The sequence below is a fragment of the Phyllopteryx taeniolatus genome, chromosome 20, assembly GCF_024500385.1.
Source record: "Phyllopteryx taeniolatus isolate TA_2022b chromosome 20, UOR_Ptae_1.2, whole genome shotgun sequence".
NCBI lineage: Eukaryota > Metazoa > Chordata > Actinopteri > Syngnathiformes > Syngnathidae > Phyllopteryx > Phyllopteryx taeniolatus.
The window spans coordinates 1,737,565-1,753,492 of record NC_084521.1 but is presented as its reverse complement, the minus strand read 5'-3'; the positions used below and the strand labels follow the sequence as shown (position 1 = coordinate 1,753,492).

The 15,928-nt window shown below is 44.4% G+C and overlaps 1 protein-coding gene across 4 annotated transcripts in view; it reads left to right on the top strand.

Moving 5' to 3' along the window:
• The window catches only part of LOC133470301 (cadherin-18), a 137,455-nt gene that overhangs the window by 99,037 nt on the left and 22,490 nt on the right, over positions 1-15,928 (top strand). For 3 of the 4 annotated variants that reach the window (XM_061758519.1, XM_061758518.1, XM_061758520.1), the window contains 5 exons: positions 5,122-5,241; positions 12,876-13,043; positions 13,108-13,295; positions 13,536-13,789; positions 15,403-15,539. In XM_061758519.1, the coding sequence (XP_061614503.1) occupies positions 5,122-5,241; positions 12,876-13,043; positions 13,108-13,295; positions 13,536-13,789; positions 15,403-15,539 (867 nt within the window). Of the gene's footprint in view, positions 1-5,121; positions 5,242-5,475; positions 5,570-12,875; positions 13,044-13,107; positions 13,296-13,535; positions 13,790-15,402; positions 15,540-15,928 lie in introns of those variants that run through there. The other variant, XM_061758521.1, reaches the window with a different exon arrangement.

Genomic DNA, 15,928 nt, shown 5'->3' with positions numbered 1-15,928 from the left:
TTAAAATGCAGATTTTGAAATGTAAACGGGCCAGACTTGTTATTTCATTTACTTCAAGCCTTTGTCAAAGTCAACTCGGGTATTTTCATGGGCTTTTTCCAAACAAGTCCAAAGTCCTAAAATTGTCAACTTACAGTAAGTCTGACTCAAGTCAAATCCTTCAGCCACCTGTGATTGTCGGTGCGTCCACTAGGTTTTACGGCCTAAAGGCGGGATATAATTAGCCGGCCGCTCCTCTCGCCGTTATGGTATCCCAGGTGGGAAGACCTTTGGAAAGCACTCTACCAAAGCGAGGAAGGCCAAGAAAAGCGGAGACAGTCGCTCCTCGCATGGCAAGCGCATCTATTTTTTATACATCTTTTGTTCTTTAGTGCCAGCCAACAAAAGAGGTCCTCTTCTTGGTCCAGCGGCTTCATCGCCCCGCAGCGGAATCGCTCGCGTTTCACTGCACGTCTTACGAATGTTCAAAAGGTGTATCTGCCGCTACCACTGCAAAGCAGCCTCGACATACACAGCAGGGAATGCAGCAACTGTCATTCCATCTATTTTCTATACTGTTTGTTCATATTAGGAAGAGTTGGAGTACACTTTTTTATAGCAGGGTATAATCTCAAGGAACATATAGACAAACAACCATCTGCACTCACATTCGAACCTATTGGGACCTCTCTATGTCAACCACTTTCAACCGTCCTTGACATAGATCATATAATCATTCCTCCATCCATCCGTTTTCCTCACATGGCTGAGTTGAATTGCATCCCAGCAGATTTTTGGCGAGAGAAGCGCAGTACGGCCCGCATTGGTCACTAGCCACATGCTTCATGTTGAAATGTGGTTTTTAATGTGTCTGTAGAGCCTCCGAGAAGGAATTGGTGACATGGAACGGTCTGTTTTTCTCAATAAGTATGCAGTTGTGCGTAGGAGGTGTGCTGTGAATACATCCTCCAGATGAGAATTTGTTTTCTTCTTTTTTCTGTAATGTGACAATGACCCTCTAAATCGGCGGCACGGTGGCCGACTGGTTAGAGCGTCAGCCTCACAGTTCTGAGGACCCGGGTTCAATCCCTGGCCCCGCCTGTGTGGAGTTTGCATGTTCTCCCCGTGCCTGCGTGGGTTTTCTCCGGGCACTCCGGTTTCCTCCCACATCCCAAAAACATGTATTAATTGGAGACTCTAAATTGCCCGTAGGCATGACTGTGAGTGCGAATGGTTGTTTGTTTCTATGTGCCCTGCGATTGGCTGGCAACCAGTTCAGGGTGTACCCCGCCTCCTGCCCGATGACAGCTGGGATAGGCTCCAGCACGCCCGCGACCCTAGTGAGGACAAGCGGCTCAGAAAATGGATGGATGGATGGACCCTCTAAATCCTCCGTCTGTCTGTTGCAGTGCAGATCACATCACATAGCAAGTTTTTGTGCTCTCGATGCAGGAATGATAAAAAAAAAAGGTCCTTGAACCGCTCTGTTGGCAGCTCTTGTGAAGTGTACTTTAAAAGTGGAGTCCTTACTGACTGGGCCTTTTTGACCACAGCAGTACTGTTTGTTGACCATGCGAGGTCCTCAGTGATATAGGACCCCAGTAACTTGAAAGTTCTGCAAATGTAGTCATTGTATTGGAGGGGTAGTGGCAGAGGACTCTGCACATATCTTGGGGCACACCAGTTTTAACGTATTAAATAAATACCTCAATCGGTCATTAATATATTTGTAAAGATATTGTACCTTTGATATACAGTAAGTAAGAAGTTTACTCATGGCATGTGGAGGGTATTTTAATTTTTTATTTTTTTTTAAATAATGTATACGGTCTTTCAATGTAACGGGTCTGGAATGTACAGCGGGTCACTTCATTCAAATGTGTGGGTATACCTAATGTTGTGGCTCACATCTATCTCCCCGCTCCAAACTGCACAGTAGATATGAAGTCGTGTGGAGTGAATGTACATTAATTATGCAAACATCAACATAGCCGCAGGCGCCCTCTTAATATACAGTCAATACGTGCCAGCTCGCTCTCATGTGTATTCATGTACACATTGACAAGGAGCTCTGTTGTAAATTGCTGTCTTTTGTGCAAAAAATGCTGCAATGGCTTTTTTTATTGGGAAATGTGTTTGTTAAAATCAACAAACGACCAACAATGTGACTGTAAATGTCAGGATACGTTACATGAAGCATCTAGGAGCTAAATTGCATTTCTCTATGTGCACCCTCCTCGATCCTCGCACACCGCTCACCAGAGATCCCTGTCGAGGACAACAAGAGAGGAATGATTTGTCTTTCACAGCATAGTAATTCCGAACCATTGTAATGAAGTCATACAGTACAAAATGTTGCCCCAAATAAAACAGAGACTCAAGAAAATATGTATATTTAAAGTGAAATAATCAAGAAACCAGCTAGTCCTCGGAACCTCCTCGATGTTCGTTCTTCGCTGCTTGATGTGCATTTAAGTCGATTGAGAAACTCCTTAATATGGCGATGAGAGAAAAAGCTCCGAATCGTGGTCGAAGCATCGAGGAGCGAGCAGCAAGGAGTGTTGCAATTAACCAAAATCCACCTGTGTCCTCGATACCGCTACTTTCCATCTGCTTTACTTCTTTTGTTACTGCCGCCTTAACGTCTGTTTTGATCCCGGTTACTTTCTGTTTACATCGCTTTTACTTTTTGTTTGCTTTCTGTTTGGATCATTTGGATTACTTCTTGTTGCTTCTTGGGTATTTCCTGTACACATCCTGTTTACATCGTTGTTAACATCCCGTTACATCCGTTTTTACTTCCTGGGTACTTCGTCTTTACAACCTGGTTACTTTCAGTTAACCTCTGGTTACTCCCTGGTTGTTTCCTGTTTACATCCTGTTACATCACGTTAACGTCAGCCCTTTTTACTTCTTGGTTACTTCCTGGTTACTTTAGGGTAACATTCTGTTTGTACCCTGGTTCCTTTCACTTTTCTTTCGTTTTGTTTTACATCCTGTTCGATTCCTATTGACTTCCTACCTAGTTTATGTTCGGTAGTTGAACCGATGGAAGGCCGTTGACGACACAAGGGGGGAAATCAAGGGCCGTGAAGGGGGAAGATAATGAGCTCCTTCTGCCCGCCCCTCACGAATGCTAATCTCCATGAAAGTGACTGCTCTTAATCGTGCGCCTTGAATGCCTTTCGGCGCTTGTCAGAAGATGTAGATGCCTCGTGTCTTCGTCGGCGAGCTCACGTGACCGCCGAGTCGCATGGTAATGGCCGCTCAGCCGGGATGCAAACGCAGGAAATGGGGAGCTTTTAGGGCTCGGCTAAACGAAAGCGGAGGTGAAGCAAGCGGACGCGGACTCCAACGGGGAAGCAACCTGTTTGTCGGTAACCAAGAGAGCTATTGATGGATGAAAAAACTGATGAGACTTGAGCACATCGGAAAAAACGATCACTGGCGTCTCGGAATTACCAAGGGCACACAATGAACGAGGTTATTTAGTGTCGTAAGAACAAGAAAGCCAGAAGTGTTTCTCATACTTTTATTTACTTTCTTTCATGACTTTACTACCGCAGTAGTGTAGGTTAGTGACGGTTACGGAAAGTAAACTGAGAACCACTGTAGCTTGGAAAAAAAAAAATAAACACGAACCCTTCGAAACCAGAACCTCTCGAGTGTGTGGCAGAAATGCGAACCACATGGTGCACTGCAGTGATTCTCAAAGTTGTGGTACATGTACTACCACTCCTGGTATGTCGGCTCTATCTAGTGGTATGCAAAAGTATTACTGAATTAAATACAAATAAAATGTAGATAAACAGATAAACCATGAAAAGAAAAGCTTTTTTAAATTTGTTTTTATCAATTTACAATACATTTTGTACAGTACAGTTGTATTTAAATTTTAAGTACAATACATTTGCATACAATTTGTAACTGTTCGTGTTACAAATGTATTTGGACAATTTTGAGTTTTCAAAGAAGCTAACACTCATATTTTTCAAATGTAGGAGGTACCCTGTTTAAATGTTTAGGATTAATATTTCGACCAACGAAAGGGCGTGCTTTGCTTCTGGGGTGGGGTCCTGTTTTCTTAATGTAATTTTATCAGATAAAATACGAGGTCATGAATAAATATTAACCACCAATAACAAATTGAAAGTGATAGCATCACCGGAGGCAAAGTAAGCGCGTAAACAGGTTTCCGCTTCGCCGGGCGTCACATGATCCTCGCCCTCATCGTGTAATTATACGCCAATGGGTTAATGGAGCCTGTAATGCTAGCCCAGCCGCACTCCCAAGTGTTAAATTGGGACACAATCGCTCGCAGGCACACTGCACAACGACAGTAAATAAAAGCACCAGCAGGCTGCCATCATTCCTTGTCTTTGGAGGGGAGAGGAAGAAAAAAATCATCAAGTACAAATATTTTGGTACTCTACAAAAACAGATTTTTCATGTATCTGTACTTGTGTATCTTTCTTTCTTTCTTTCTTTCTTTCTTTCTTTCTTTCTTTCTTTCTTTCTTTCTTTCTTTCTTTCTTTCTTTCTTTCTTCACCAGTCTTATTTTGAAAATAAAATGTCTGTATTAATCCACATGGACTGGAGAGCTCAATCTCCTATAATTGTAATTGTCATTGCACATTATTTCGACAACGCCACGTTGTCGCCATTACGATATGGCGTGCACGTCTGCGCCCCGTCAAGTCGTCAGACTGGGATCATATTAGGATTTAATATTCAGGAGGTTCCCAGGAGAAGCCATCACCGGCTTGGCTGCTGGCAGCAAACTTGGCTGGAAAATTACAAGCAGAATTACGCTTGGCAAAGAGGGAAAAGAAGAAGAAGAAGAAAGCATGTAGCGGTACCGGCTTCGAGCTCAACTAGCTCAGACAGCTTAGATTACTTGTCAATTAAAATCAATAGAGGAAAGTGTAATTTCAGAATCGTTTCGATGAAAATTGTGAGCCGCCTAGACGCCACAAGGGCTCCACGGAAACTAAAAGTGTTTTTGCTCAAAACGCACAACAGTAAATCGATGGAATTTGGCCATAAAAAGATGAATTCAGTTTAAAAATGGTTGTCGTATTGAAGACACAGTTTCACAAATAACATGTTTTGTGCGTTTTTTTGTTGTTGTTGTTTTTTAGGCACGTCGGTGCTGCAAGTCACGGCCATCGACACTGACGACCCCACGTACGGAAACAGCGCCCGCATCGTCTACAGCATCCTACAAGGACAGCCATATTTCTCCGTGGACCCCAAAACAGGTGCAGTAGTGCCTCAACAGTGGACTACTCACACGTTCTACTAGGGAAGTAGAAGTACAAATACATGTTAAAAAAAAAATGACTGGGAAAAGTAGAAGTACTATTTCAACTCTTTTAAGTGAAAGTAAGAAAGTACAGATACCGAAATGTACTTAAATACTGAAATTTTGATCAGCAGCGCAAATTAATTGATGAATATTTGGACTTGTGCGCTTGGCCCCCCCCCCCCCCCCCCCCCCGAGAGCACGCAGCCACGATTGATGGGGGCGGAAGAAAACAAGAAACTAGCGCTGGTTAGCTGAAGCTACCTGACGGACTGACAGGATGAGTGAGTGCTCACCTCTCCCTCTGTGTTACATGACTCGTTTGCATGTGCTGACTCAGTGACTAGTCCGCATCGTAATTCTGGCTCGGGGCGTGCGAGAGTTTGGGCACGCGATGGAAGGCCAGCTGCACGTTACACACACACACACGCACACACGCTGCACGTTCAGTTACACAAGTTGCCTGTTGTTTTCGCCACTGGCCATCTAACCTCATCCCTCAAATTAGCTCGCATGAAACTACAGAAGAAGATGAGGAAGATGATGAGGAGGAGGAGGCGGAAGTGGAGCTTGCGTGCCACTTTGTTGTGATGTTGAGTCTTCGTGCGGCTGACATGGAATCTCCCGTGGGATTTCACTGCTCGAGTGGTTCTCGTTCGGAAATAACCATGATTGATGGACCGCAACAATGTCCTTCTTCCTCAGCGTCAACATTTGCGGCGGAAATCGCAAAGAGGTGGCAGAAAATCACATATCGTCGCTCGTATGTCCAATAATGCTCAAGTTGATTTTCACAAATCGATACTATTGGTGCGGCACGGTGGCCGACTGGTTAGAGCGTCAGCCTCACAGTTCTGAGGTGCGGGGTTCAATCCCCGTCCCCGCCTGTGTGGAGTTTGCATGTTCTCCCCGTGCCTGCGTGGGTTTTCTCCGGGCACTCCGGTTTCCTCCCACATCCCAAAAACATGCATTCATTGGAGACTCTAAATTGCCCGTAGGCATGACTGTGAGTGCGAATGGTTGTTTGTTTCGATGTGCCCTGCGATTGGCTGGCAACCAGTTCAGGGTGTACCCCGCCTCCTGCCCGATGACAGCTGGGATAGGCTCCAGCACGCCCGCGACCCTGGTGAGGAGAAGCGGCTCAGAAAATGGATGGATGGATGGATACTATTGGTCTGTTCCCACGTCGTCTGTTTTATTAACCAATTTAAAGTTTTGAAAACAGCTGCAGAACAAATCTCTAAAATACTTGAACTGTCTGAGAAGTGTGGCGGGAGCCGTGTGGCACTATTAGTTAGGTTAGATCCATTTGAGAAATCCTGTTTTGTTACAAATGGAAGCTGTCAGCCACAAAGGTAAGTTGCGAACAGAATAATTTCTGCCTATTACAGTGCTTTGTCAGCTCATCGTTTTATTATTGCATCATTTATGGCTCTAAAAGATCTTGGGAAGATGATTTGTTGGCTTTTGTGAAGTACTAAAGGCTCCTTGTCTGGTCAAGTGTCGGCGTAAGCACATAGTGCGATGTGGACAGCTGGCACCCGACGGCTATTTTACCATTTTAATCAATGAAATTCACGATCGAACATGATTTTGGGGTGGTGTGTTGTTGTGAGTGCACACCATCAGCTAGCGGCCTCATTCGCCATTACGGTCAAGCAAACGCTTTATTCGCTCGGAGAGCCATAAAGTACGACACGTTTGCACAGTACTCACTATTGTTTCCCGCACATAGTGTGACGTGGACGACTCAATAAAGGCATTCAAAGACCAAGTTTGACTTCCTCTTCTTTCCGAGTAAAAGATATAGCGATAAAGGCTGTGCTCAGCCTCACGTCGTGGAGAAGCACTCCACCCCCGCTCCCCTCAAAGGCCTTTTGTATCCTAAAGAGGCTAATTTCTCTGCTGATGTGGGATTTGCGAGCGTTCAAGTTTACTGAAGGATCTGACACAGATGGAGGCTGCTACACTTTGCCTAAAGCCTCAAACTGTCATGCCATCAATCAGACAATTTTTTTTTATTTTAGGATGTCAAACCATGCGAGCCCTCGATTGGGAAAGCCAAAAAAGAACTTTGATTGCCATCTAGCTTTAGCTGCGAGGGCGCAACACTCGGGGATAACACGGAATTGGTCGGGCCAGCATTCCTGAAGACGGAGATTGAAGGGCGCTTTGGTAATCTCCTATAATCCCTTTTGTTCACCCAGGAGATTGTCCTCCTTTAGAAGTTTGCAGCCAGACAAAGAGGTGGATCGTGCGATGGTATCAGCCTTAATAGAGCAGGGAGGTTGGGTAAAAGGCTAACCACCTCGCTGTGTCAAATTGGCCCCGATTCAAGGAAGTCAACTCCTTCTCAGTGATTTTCTAAATTAAGCCACAGCCCTGAGCAGAGATTTGGCAGCAGACTTTGTGGGCGGCATTGCGGTCCAACTGAGAGTTCAGGGGTGCAAAGCTCGCATTACCTGTTTTCAGCCACTCCGAAAAGTAGAAGAGTCCAATGCAGGTTGTGAGCTCCAATTCCAAGTGAAATGCGGAATGCTTTTGGTCCAATAAAAGCAGCAGTGCATCAGGTGGGAAAGTGAAGTTGATTTTTTACAAATGCAAAAGCACCTTTGGATGAAAGAAATATAGACGTTTGCTGCTATTTTAGCGTTAGTTAATGACATGCTTTTAGCGCTGTGAAATACCGTAAATGGGAGCTCATGCTGTGTCTTGCCATTTCCATTTCAGGGAAGTATTGTTCCAACAAAACCTTTTCCGACCATTCTGAACTTTTTAATGACACTTTGCAGCCAAAGCCAAAGTTTTGCTTCGTACTTTGGTGGCTGGAAAGATTCAGAGCTCTTTGAAAAATATCCAACAACAGAGTCGTGGCGAAAATGATCTCGTGTCCCTCATTGCATTTCACCATCTGTTGCTGTTGTTTTGTTTTGTTGGCATTGGAAATTCTTGTGGATTTGTGTGGAGCACTGCTTCTCAAACGATTTACACCAAGTAACACACACCAAAAAATACTTGGCTCTCCAAGTACCACCAACATTAAGATACAGCAGCGTAGTAGGCAAGTATTCATCAAAAACACGGCTGAATATTCTAAAAGAATATTTTGTATCATTGTATCAAATAAATCTAAATGTATGCATTGAAGAGTTTCTAAGATACAGTAATGTTTTTCCCCAATTAAATCATCCCTTCTCCTTCAGTTGGTGTTGATTTATGGTATTTGAACATTTCCTTTTGCACCAAAGGGCATTTTTACTTAGTTTTTCCAACTTTCTCCGCAGCCCGTTTAAGGTGCAAGCTAGTTGGGCATGAATGACTTGTGCCTTCAACTGATTGCCATCAAGTAGCAACATCCATTGGGCCTCTTAATGCCGCCACCTAACCTCACTAATATGAATGTTAGATTTATAGAAATGGATACAGAACAGTGGGATAAAGGAACGAGGAACATGGTTATTGTAAACGCATGCGTGCGTGTATGCGCGTTCCGTTTGTGGAGCGTTCAGAACCCCGCCGGCTGGTGACGAAGCATAAACGTTGAGGCTGGGAGACTTCTGGAGTACACGGCCACACGATGACGATAATGTCGTGAGGAGCAGAATAAATAAAGACACAACGAGAAAGACAGAGCGAGAAGGAAAGGGAATTGGTGACCTTTGAGCTCACGTAATTGCGGTTCTTTTTGAAGGCCGTAATGCGGAAAATGACACGCTCGTAAGAAATGTGAAGCAGAGAATACAGCTTTAGCCATTGTTGACATTTAAAAGTCTTTTGTGAAGTAACTAAAATGCAAGTGGCACAAGAAGAATCAATTGTTTGGCGAGTGTGGCATATATACGTAATGTTAAATTACATAACATCTGGTAAGAAAAAAGCTTGTTATTTTTTTGAGAATAGAATTGAATTGTGTTGCTATCAATCTGTTTCTGACGTGGCTATATGCTGATTCATCGCTGACGAGCGCGGCGAATCGGCCAGGCTGTGACAGACGACGTGAGCGAACTCTTCGCCGGTGCGTCTTCATTCCGCTGCCTCCTTGACCCATTTTTTAATGACTACTCCGCCCGCCGGGATGCGGGGAGGGATTACTTTCTATCTGCGGGGTCCTGACGCAGGAAGTGAGGCAGAAATGACCTTTGGAGCCTCGTGAAAAGCGCTTTCATTTAGTCACTTTTGTAAAGGGGAAATTAGGCTTGTCCATAATTTTATTGATATGAATAGCGTGAATGAAATGTATTAGCCGGCACCCAGAAAAGCTTCAAGTGGGCTCGTTCTCCTGATTTTATTATAGCATAGTTATTGTAGACCAAGAGTGGTATACACTGTGGTTCGAGTTCTCCTTCCTGCATCAGATCCCATTAGATTGAGAAGCTGTACCTAATGAATTGGCCTGTAGTTGCATCATCGCCCGAGGCCAACATCTCATGCCGTATTGTTGTTTATATAAAAAATATAAGCAGTAACAGTCGTAAAAATGTATTGCCACCTATTTGACCCAGAGACAATCTAGTATCAAGACTGACAACCATTTTAGCGATCTCTTGACGTTTTAACGTTTTGAACAGGAATGAGGACTTTCAAAGTAAAGTCACGGTTTTACACCCAAATTGCTGTTTTTTTTTTTCTCTGAGTTTGTTGTCACATTTCTGTCGGGCCAATTATATATTACTCGTGCAGTCGCTGTAGTAGTCTCGCCACGCTGCACTATTTGCATATCTGTTGTTGACCAATACTGGCCACTCATGCCAGAGAAGCATCTGCCCCATTTGCACACTGACTGAGGAGTTACTTAGTTTTTGCACAATCAACATTGTCCCGGATTATCGCGCTACTCGTCACTTTAAACTGCATACACTCCTTGAAGTCTCGGCGCCCTTTGCACAATGGTCATTGCACCGGACTATTGCAATATTAGTCATTCGAACTGCTCTAAGTGCTAGAGGACTCTGCATCTTTTTGCACAATTGTCGAAAAAGTTTAACGGCATTACCAGATAACTAGCAACCCTTTATTGCTCAGTGACTGTTTTTGGCAATGTCTGTATGTCTCAACAGTGTTCTCTGTCAATTGACTGTCTGTTGTCGTACTAGAGCGGCTCCAACTACCGGAGTAAAATTCCTTATGTGTTTTTTGGACATACTTGGCAAAGAAAGATGATTCTGATGGTTCTGAGTCTGTATACATTGGTGAACAAATCCAATCTTGGAATATTTGAGGTTCCACTGTAATCACGGTTGGTTTGTGTTATTACTCATGTTATATATGGCCATGATCCAGGATTTAAATAGATCACAGCCTTGGTTTTTGGTTTAATTCAACTTGCAATTGGAGAGTTTGAGCAAACCCTAACCCTGAAACGGCCTAAGATACCACAAGAGGCCATCAAAGCCTGTCTAAAAAGAATAATGCAGTAATTGGTGTCAAAGAAGTATGTTGAAGTGATACATCTCGACAAGGAGACAGGCTTTGTATGTCAGGAAGTTTAGCCTGGGTTGTTAGTGGAAGTTACAAAGTCTTCATTGACATTTTCACGTAGAGGTGTTCTCACTTTTGTTGCCAGAGGGTTAGACATTAATGCTGTTTGTGAGATGTAAAACTGTGAGCTTGCGGTGCATTTGATCTTTAAGTCATTTATTTTTAAAAATAATGTTGTAAAATGTTTTAAAATTATATTAAAAGTGTTTTGGGATCATGGTGGAACCGTGACCGACTGGTTAGCACATCTGCCTCACAGTTCTGAGGACCGGGATTCAAATCCCGGCCTGGCCTGTGTGGCGTTTGCATGTTCTCCCCGTGCCTGCGTGGGTTTTCTTCGGGCACTCCGGTTTCCTCCCACATCCCAAAATGTGTGGTAGGTTAATTGAAGACTCTGTAGGTGTGAATGTGCTGGCGACCAGTTCAGGGTGTACCGCCTCCAGCACGCCCCCGACCCGCATGAGTATAAGCGGTATGGAAAATGGATGGATGGATGTTTTGGGATCACCATTTGTGGTATATTTGTGGTTTAAACTATAAATCTAGGCAATTAAAAATATTTTAAAGGGGGGTATCATTTATTTACTTTATTTTTGAATTTATATTTTTGCTTTCCGCAGTTTCGAGTTCCCTGTCACGGAGACCAAATCCACGGTGTCATAACATTGAGTCCTTTAATTTGCCGCAAAGCCCACTGGACGTCCAAAGCGTCCTGTCGAGCAATCAATGGTGTCAGCAGGGAGGCGAGAGCGGCAGGCGTTTCCCTTCACATGGCCATCAATGCCACGGCATTTCCTGCTGGCTCTCACTGTCCCCCGCTCAAGCGTATTATTGCGGGGGTTCACAAGTTCACAAAAACGCGTGTTCAACGGCTGACGGATAGGCGCAAGCGCGTGGGAAGGGCAACAGTCAGATTTAGCACTCGGGGGACAGAGGTGCGAGTGTTATTAGACGTTATTACGTCTGGTGCTGGTGAATTAAGGCTCTCATTGCGACTCACGCGAAAAGCCTCACAGAGAACACGTGAATTCCACTTATTGCATCCAGTAAATCAACGCAGGTCCTTCTTTTGCAGGCTCTGTCCTTGTAGTGCTAGGAAGAAATTGCAGTCTTTTTCACATGCACATTGATGTAGGTTTAATTGTGAGCTGGAGATAAAAAAAAAAAACTTTTTTTTTTTTTTAAAAAAGTCCTTAGTTCAAGGCTGAGTAGACATTGAATGTCATGAAACACGAGGCAAGGCCTTGACGACGAGGGAAGCCAGGATGAAGGCAGCTCACTGCAGTGATGAGTCTCATGTACTGAATCTTGTGTAACTCTGTTCAGATATAATTCTTGCGGTGAAATGCAAATTATTAGGAAGTATAAGTCACAACGTAGAGCGCAGAACTCCGCCATGATGGAAAGCTCGAGAGCTGCATGTTGTTGATCGGACTTATTGTCTTTGTACTTCACGCAATGAAGAACTAAGGGGAAAAAAAGCATTTCCATTCCATTTGCATGCATCTTGGTTAGGGTCAAGGGTGTCAATCCAAAGGATTCCTGGTCGAGAAAGGTTTTAAACCATGTTACAGTGTTAAAAGTCGTCACTGCATCACAAAGCGCAACAATGTCGATGGTGGAGAAAATCTGGCATTTTAGCATTTTGCCAGTGAGCAGAACATCTACTTCCTGTGCTTGTGTGGGTTTTCTCTTCCCACATTCCAAAAACATGCATGTTAGCTTCGTTGAAGACTGTAAATTGCCCATTAGTACAAATGTGAGTTTGAGGGCTTGTTTATCTATATGTGCCCTGCAATTGGCTGGCAACCAGTCGACGGTGTACCCCGCCTCTTGCCCAAGGTCAGCTGGTTGGTTATTTCTTGGGTTTACTTTTTCCATTTACTCATGTACCAGAAAATCCGTGTGGTATGAGACCATACCATTTGCTTTGGGTGGGATAACGATAGGTTCCATTTGGAATAATTGGCAACACACAATAACCGCATTTTTATTCCCACATGCACCAAAACGATTGCTCTTCATATCTCCAAACCCATCCACAAATTTACATGATACTCTGTGTTGTAGATTTCCAACCAGGTAATAAGAAAAACATGTCTTTTGTTGCAGGAACCATCAGGACTGCCTTAGCCAACATGGACCGGGAAGCCCGGGAACACTACATTGTGGTTATCCAGGCCAAAGACATGGCGGGCCAAGTCGGCGGCCTCTCTGGGTCCACCATCATCAATGTCACGCTGACCGACGTCAACGACAACCCACCAAAGTTCCCGCAAAGTACGTAGCCAGAAGTCGGTCTGATGGGAAGTTCTTGTTGTAATATCCCGATCTCCATCCGCAGAAAATTACCAGCAGTACGTCCCGGAGTCAGCTCAAGTCGGGAAGCCGGTGGGGAAGATTAAAGCCAACGACGACGACTTGGGCGTCAATGCCGACATCAAGTACAGCATCATTAACTCGGAGGGGGCCAACATGTTTTCTATAGCCACTGACAAGGACACCAAAGAGGGAATTATCACCCTCAGAAAGGTAAACTTGGAATGTGCCTGGTGCAGTTTGGACCACAAGCAGCAGTCCCCAACCAGCAAGACTGGACACAATTGTTTTGATTATTAATTTTCAGAGAATGAATGACTCTTGGGGTGAGAAATCAGGTGCATCTGCATGTGCCTCTGTCAAATTGTCAGGTTCTACTGCTGCAGTTGAGCAATACTAGTCATATAAAAGTTTGCAATATGACCATTCAAATCTTCAATTTTGTCCCATCAGCCACTAAACTATGAGAGGAAGAAGACGTACACGCTCCACATCGAAGGCACCAACACGCATGCGGATCCTCGTTTTTCTTACTTGGGCTCCTTCAAGGACACAGCCACGCTTAAAATCACCGTCGGGGACGTGGACGAAACACCCGTCTTCTCTTTGGATTATTATATCATGGACGTGTATGAGAACTCGCCTGCCGGAACGGAGGTGGGCGCTGTCACGGCCCGGGACCCCGACAGCAGGAACAGCCCGGTCAGGTAAAACATACAGTTATAAATCCATGTGTCTACTGCTATCCACCACTTTCAATGTCTCTACAGAGTTGGAAAAAACACTTTGAGAATCCAACCCTAACCTTGGCAGTCGCTTCCCTTAACCCTAACCCTGGGTATACTTAATTCCAAACCCTGAAAATCCTGAATGTTAAACCAGGGAATTCCCTCCTTTCTAACCACAGCCCTAATCCTGGGAATACACAACCCTAACCCTGAGAATCCCTAATCCTAACTCTTATCCCGGGAATCTTCAACCCAGCAGATATATCTTTAATTCCTTATCTGAACCCTAACCCCTGGGAATGCCCAACTCAAACCCTAATTCTAATACTGTTTTTCTTTAATCCTAAATATGGTAGTACCATCTCTGAACACGAACCTTGAATCCCTGGTCCACAGAAGTGATGCTAGTCATGACCTCCTAACCCATGTGGCATGATGTCAGGCTGCAAGATTTACAGTTCGGTGTTTTCTTTTTTGTCCCTGCTTTCTCCATGAATATTTCCGTGAATGATTTCTTTGTTTCCCGGGTGAAGGAACCTGCGGGCGCTACAACTGCTGAGCACATTTGTATGCGCTCTAAACTCCAGTTTGTGAGGCGGCGCAAATGGAAAAGACAGATAGCGCCCCTGAGGCGGTGGACTAATCCGAGGTTTCACTGTGCACAGGCATCTCGCTCCGTGACACTTATGCATGCGTTCCACCCGCAGCATCGAGAGACAACGTGAAGGCGCTAATGAGATGACGTGCCGCCGCTGCTGCTGCTTCTGCTTTGACAAGATTCTGTCGCTTTTTTGGATCACTTCACAGCTTCTTGGAGAAGCAAGCTTTTCATGAACAGCAGAAGACCGGTCTTTATGTCATCATCCTCCATGTTGATGTTGCTAATGACTTCTGACACCGAGGGGTACAGTCGACTTTTGTTTGTCACATTCCAGTTTGAATGAGTATTCCGGTGTGTCTAGCTTTGTTTTTGGTCTTCTGGAAGTAACCTTTCTCTGTTGATTTATCAACACACCAAACTATGTCGAGCTCCACCCTACAACTGCTTTGGCACCCCGCCAAATGATGCCAAACATGCCATTGACCCTCAAAACTTCCTCATGGAATGGCAGCTAGGAACAAGGGCAGCAACGCAAAGTGACGCTTTCTCACCAGAACATGATGTCCAAAAATGCGCGAACAGCAACTAACGATAACTTTATTTATCTTAGAAGTTGTACTATACAACGCACACCAACACCATGACACTTGACAACACTGTGTCGTAATACTTACGGCTGGCGTACGCTACAAGCGTGTGGAAATATTTCACCAAAAATGAGACCAGCAGCATAGTCAATATTCTAATACAATAAAAGCAACAGTGAAACAGAAATGCTTCATTCTTTGGATTTGAGGCGACAATGTGGCGTCTTTGTGAAACATGAAATTGACAATCAAAGCTGTCCCTTTCCTGGTTTTCCCCCGTATCGCTGTTCTGCGTGAACGGCATCGACACCGACCGAGGGGATGAAGTCAACCTGGTGGAGTCGACCTGACGGCCGACTACTGAGTTTACATAACGTCCATTGCTGACTGATTAATGTGTTCAGGTATTACATGGACAAAAAGGAGGCGGACCCAGTCTACTTCCGCATCGACGAGCTCAGCGGGATGATCAGGACCACGCAGCCGCTGGACCGCGAGGATGCCGCGTGGCACAACATCACCGTGATGGCCTCGGAGGTTGGTAGGTACCCGGCGAGTGTAATCCAACGCAAAAACTATTATGCTTGTGCAAATGCAGGTTGTTGTTTTTTTTTTTGTCGAGTTTCGAAGTGTTGATGCAGCATGATGATACTATCACTAATGCGGGTAAATATTGCCAATACGGGGAGCTTTAAGCGTGAAATTTACAATTGCGTTTCTCCGGGATAATTTGCATATTGATGAGAGTGTATTCAAATCGGATCAGGCGCACTCCTCCTTATAATTGACAACCTAAATCAAATTAGTCCCAATTGTTCAATGTCCTTTCATACAGTAACAATTAATTCAATTAATGCAGGCCCCCGCTAACTTTAGCTATCAGGTAACTTGGCTAATTTGTAATCACAATTCGGCAAGTCCCCTGCCAAG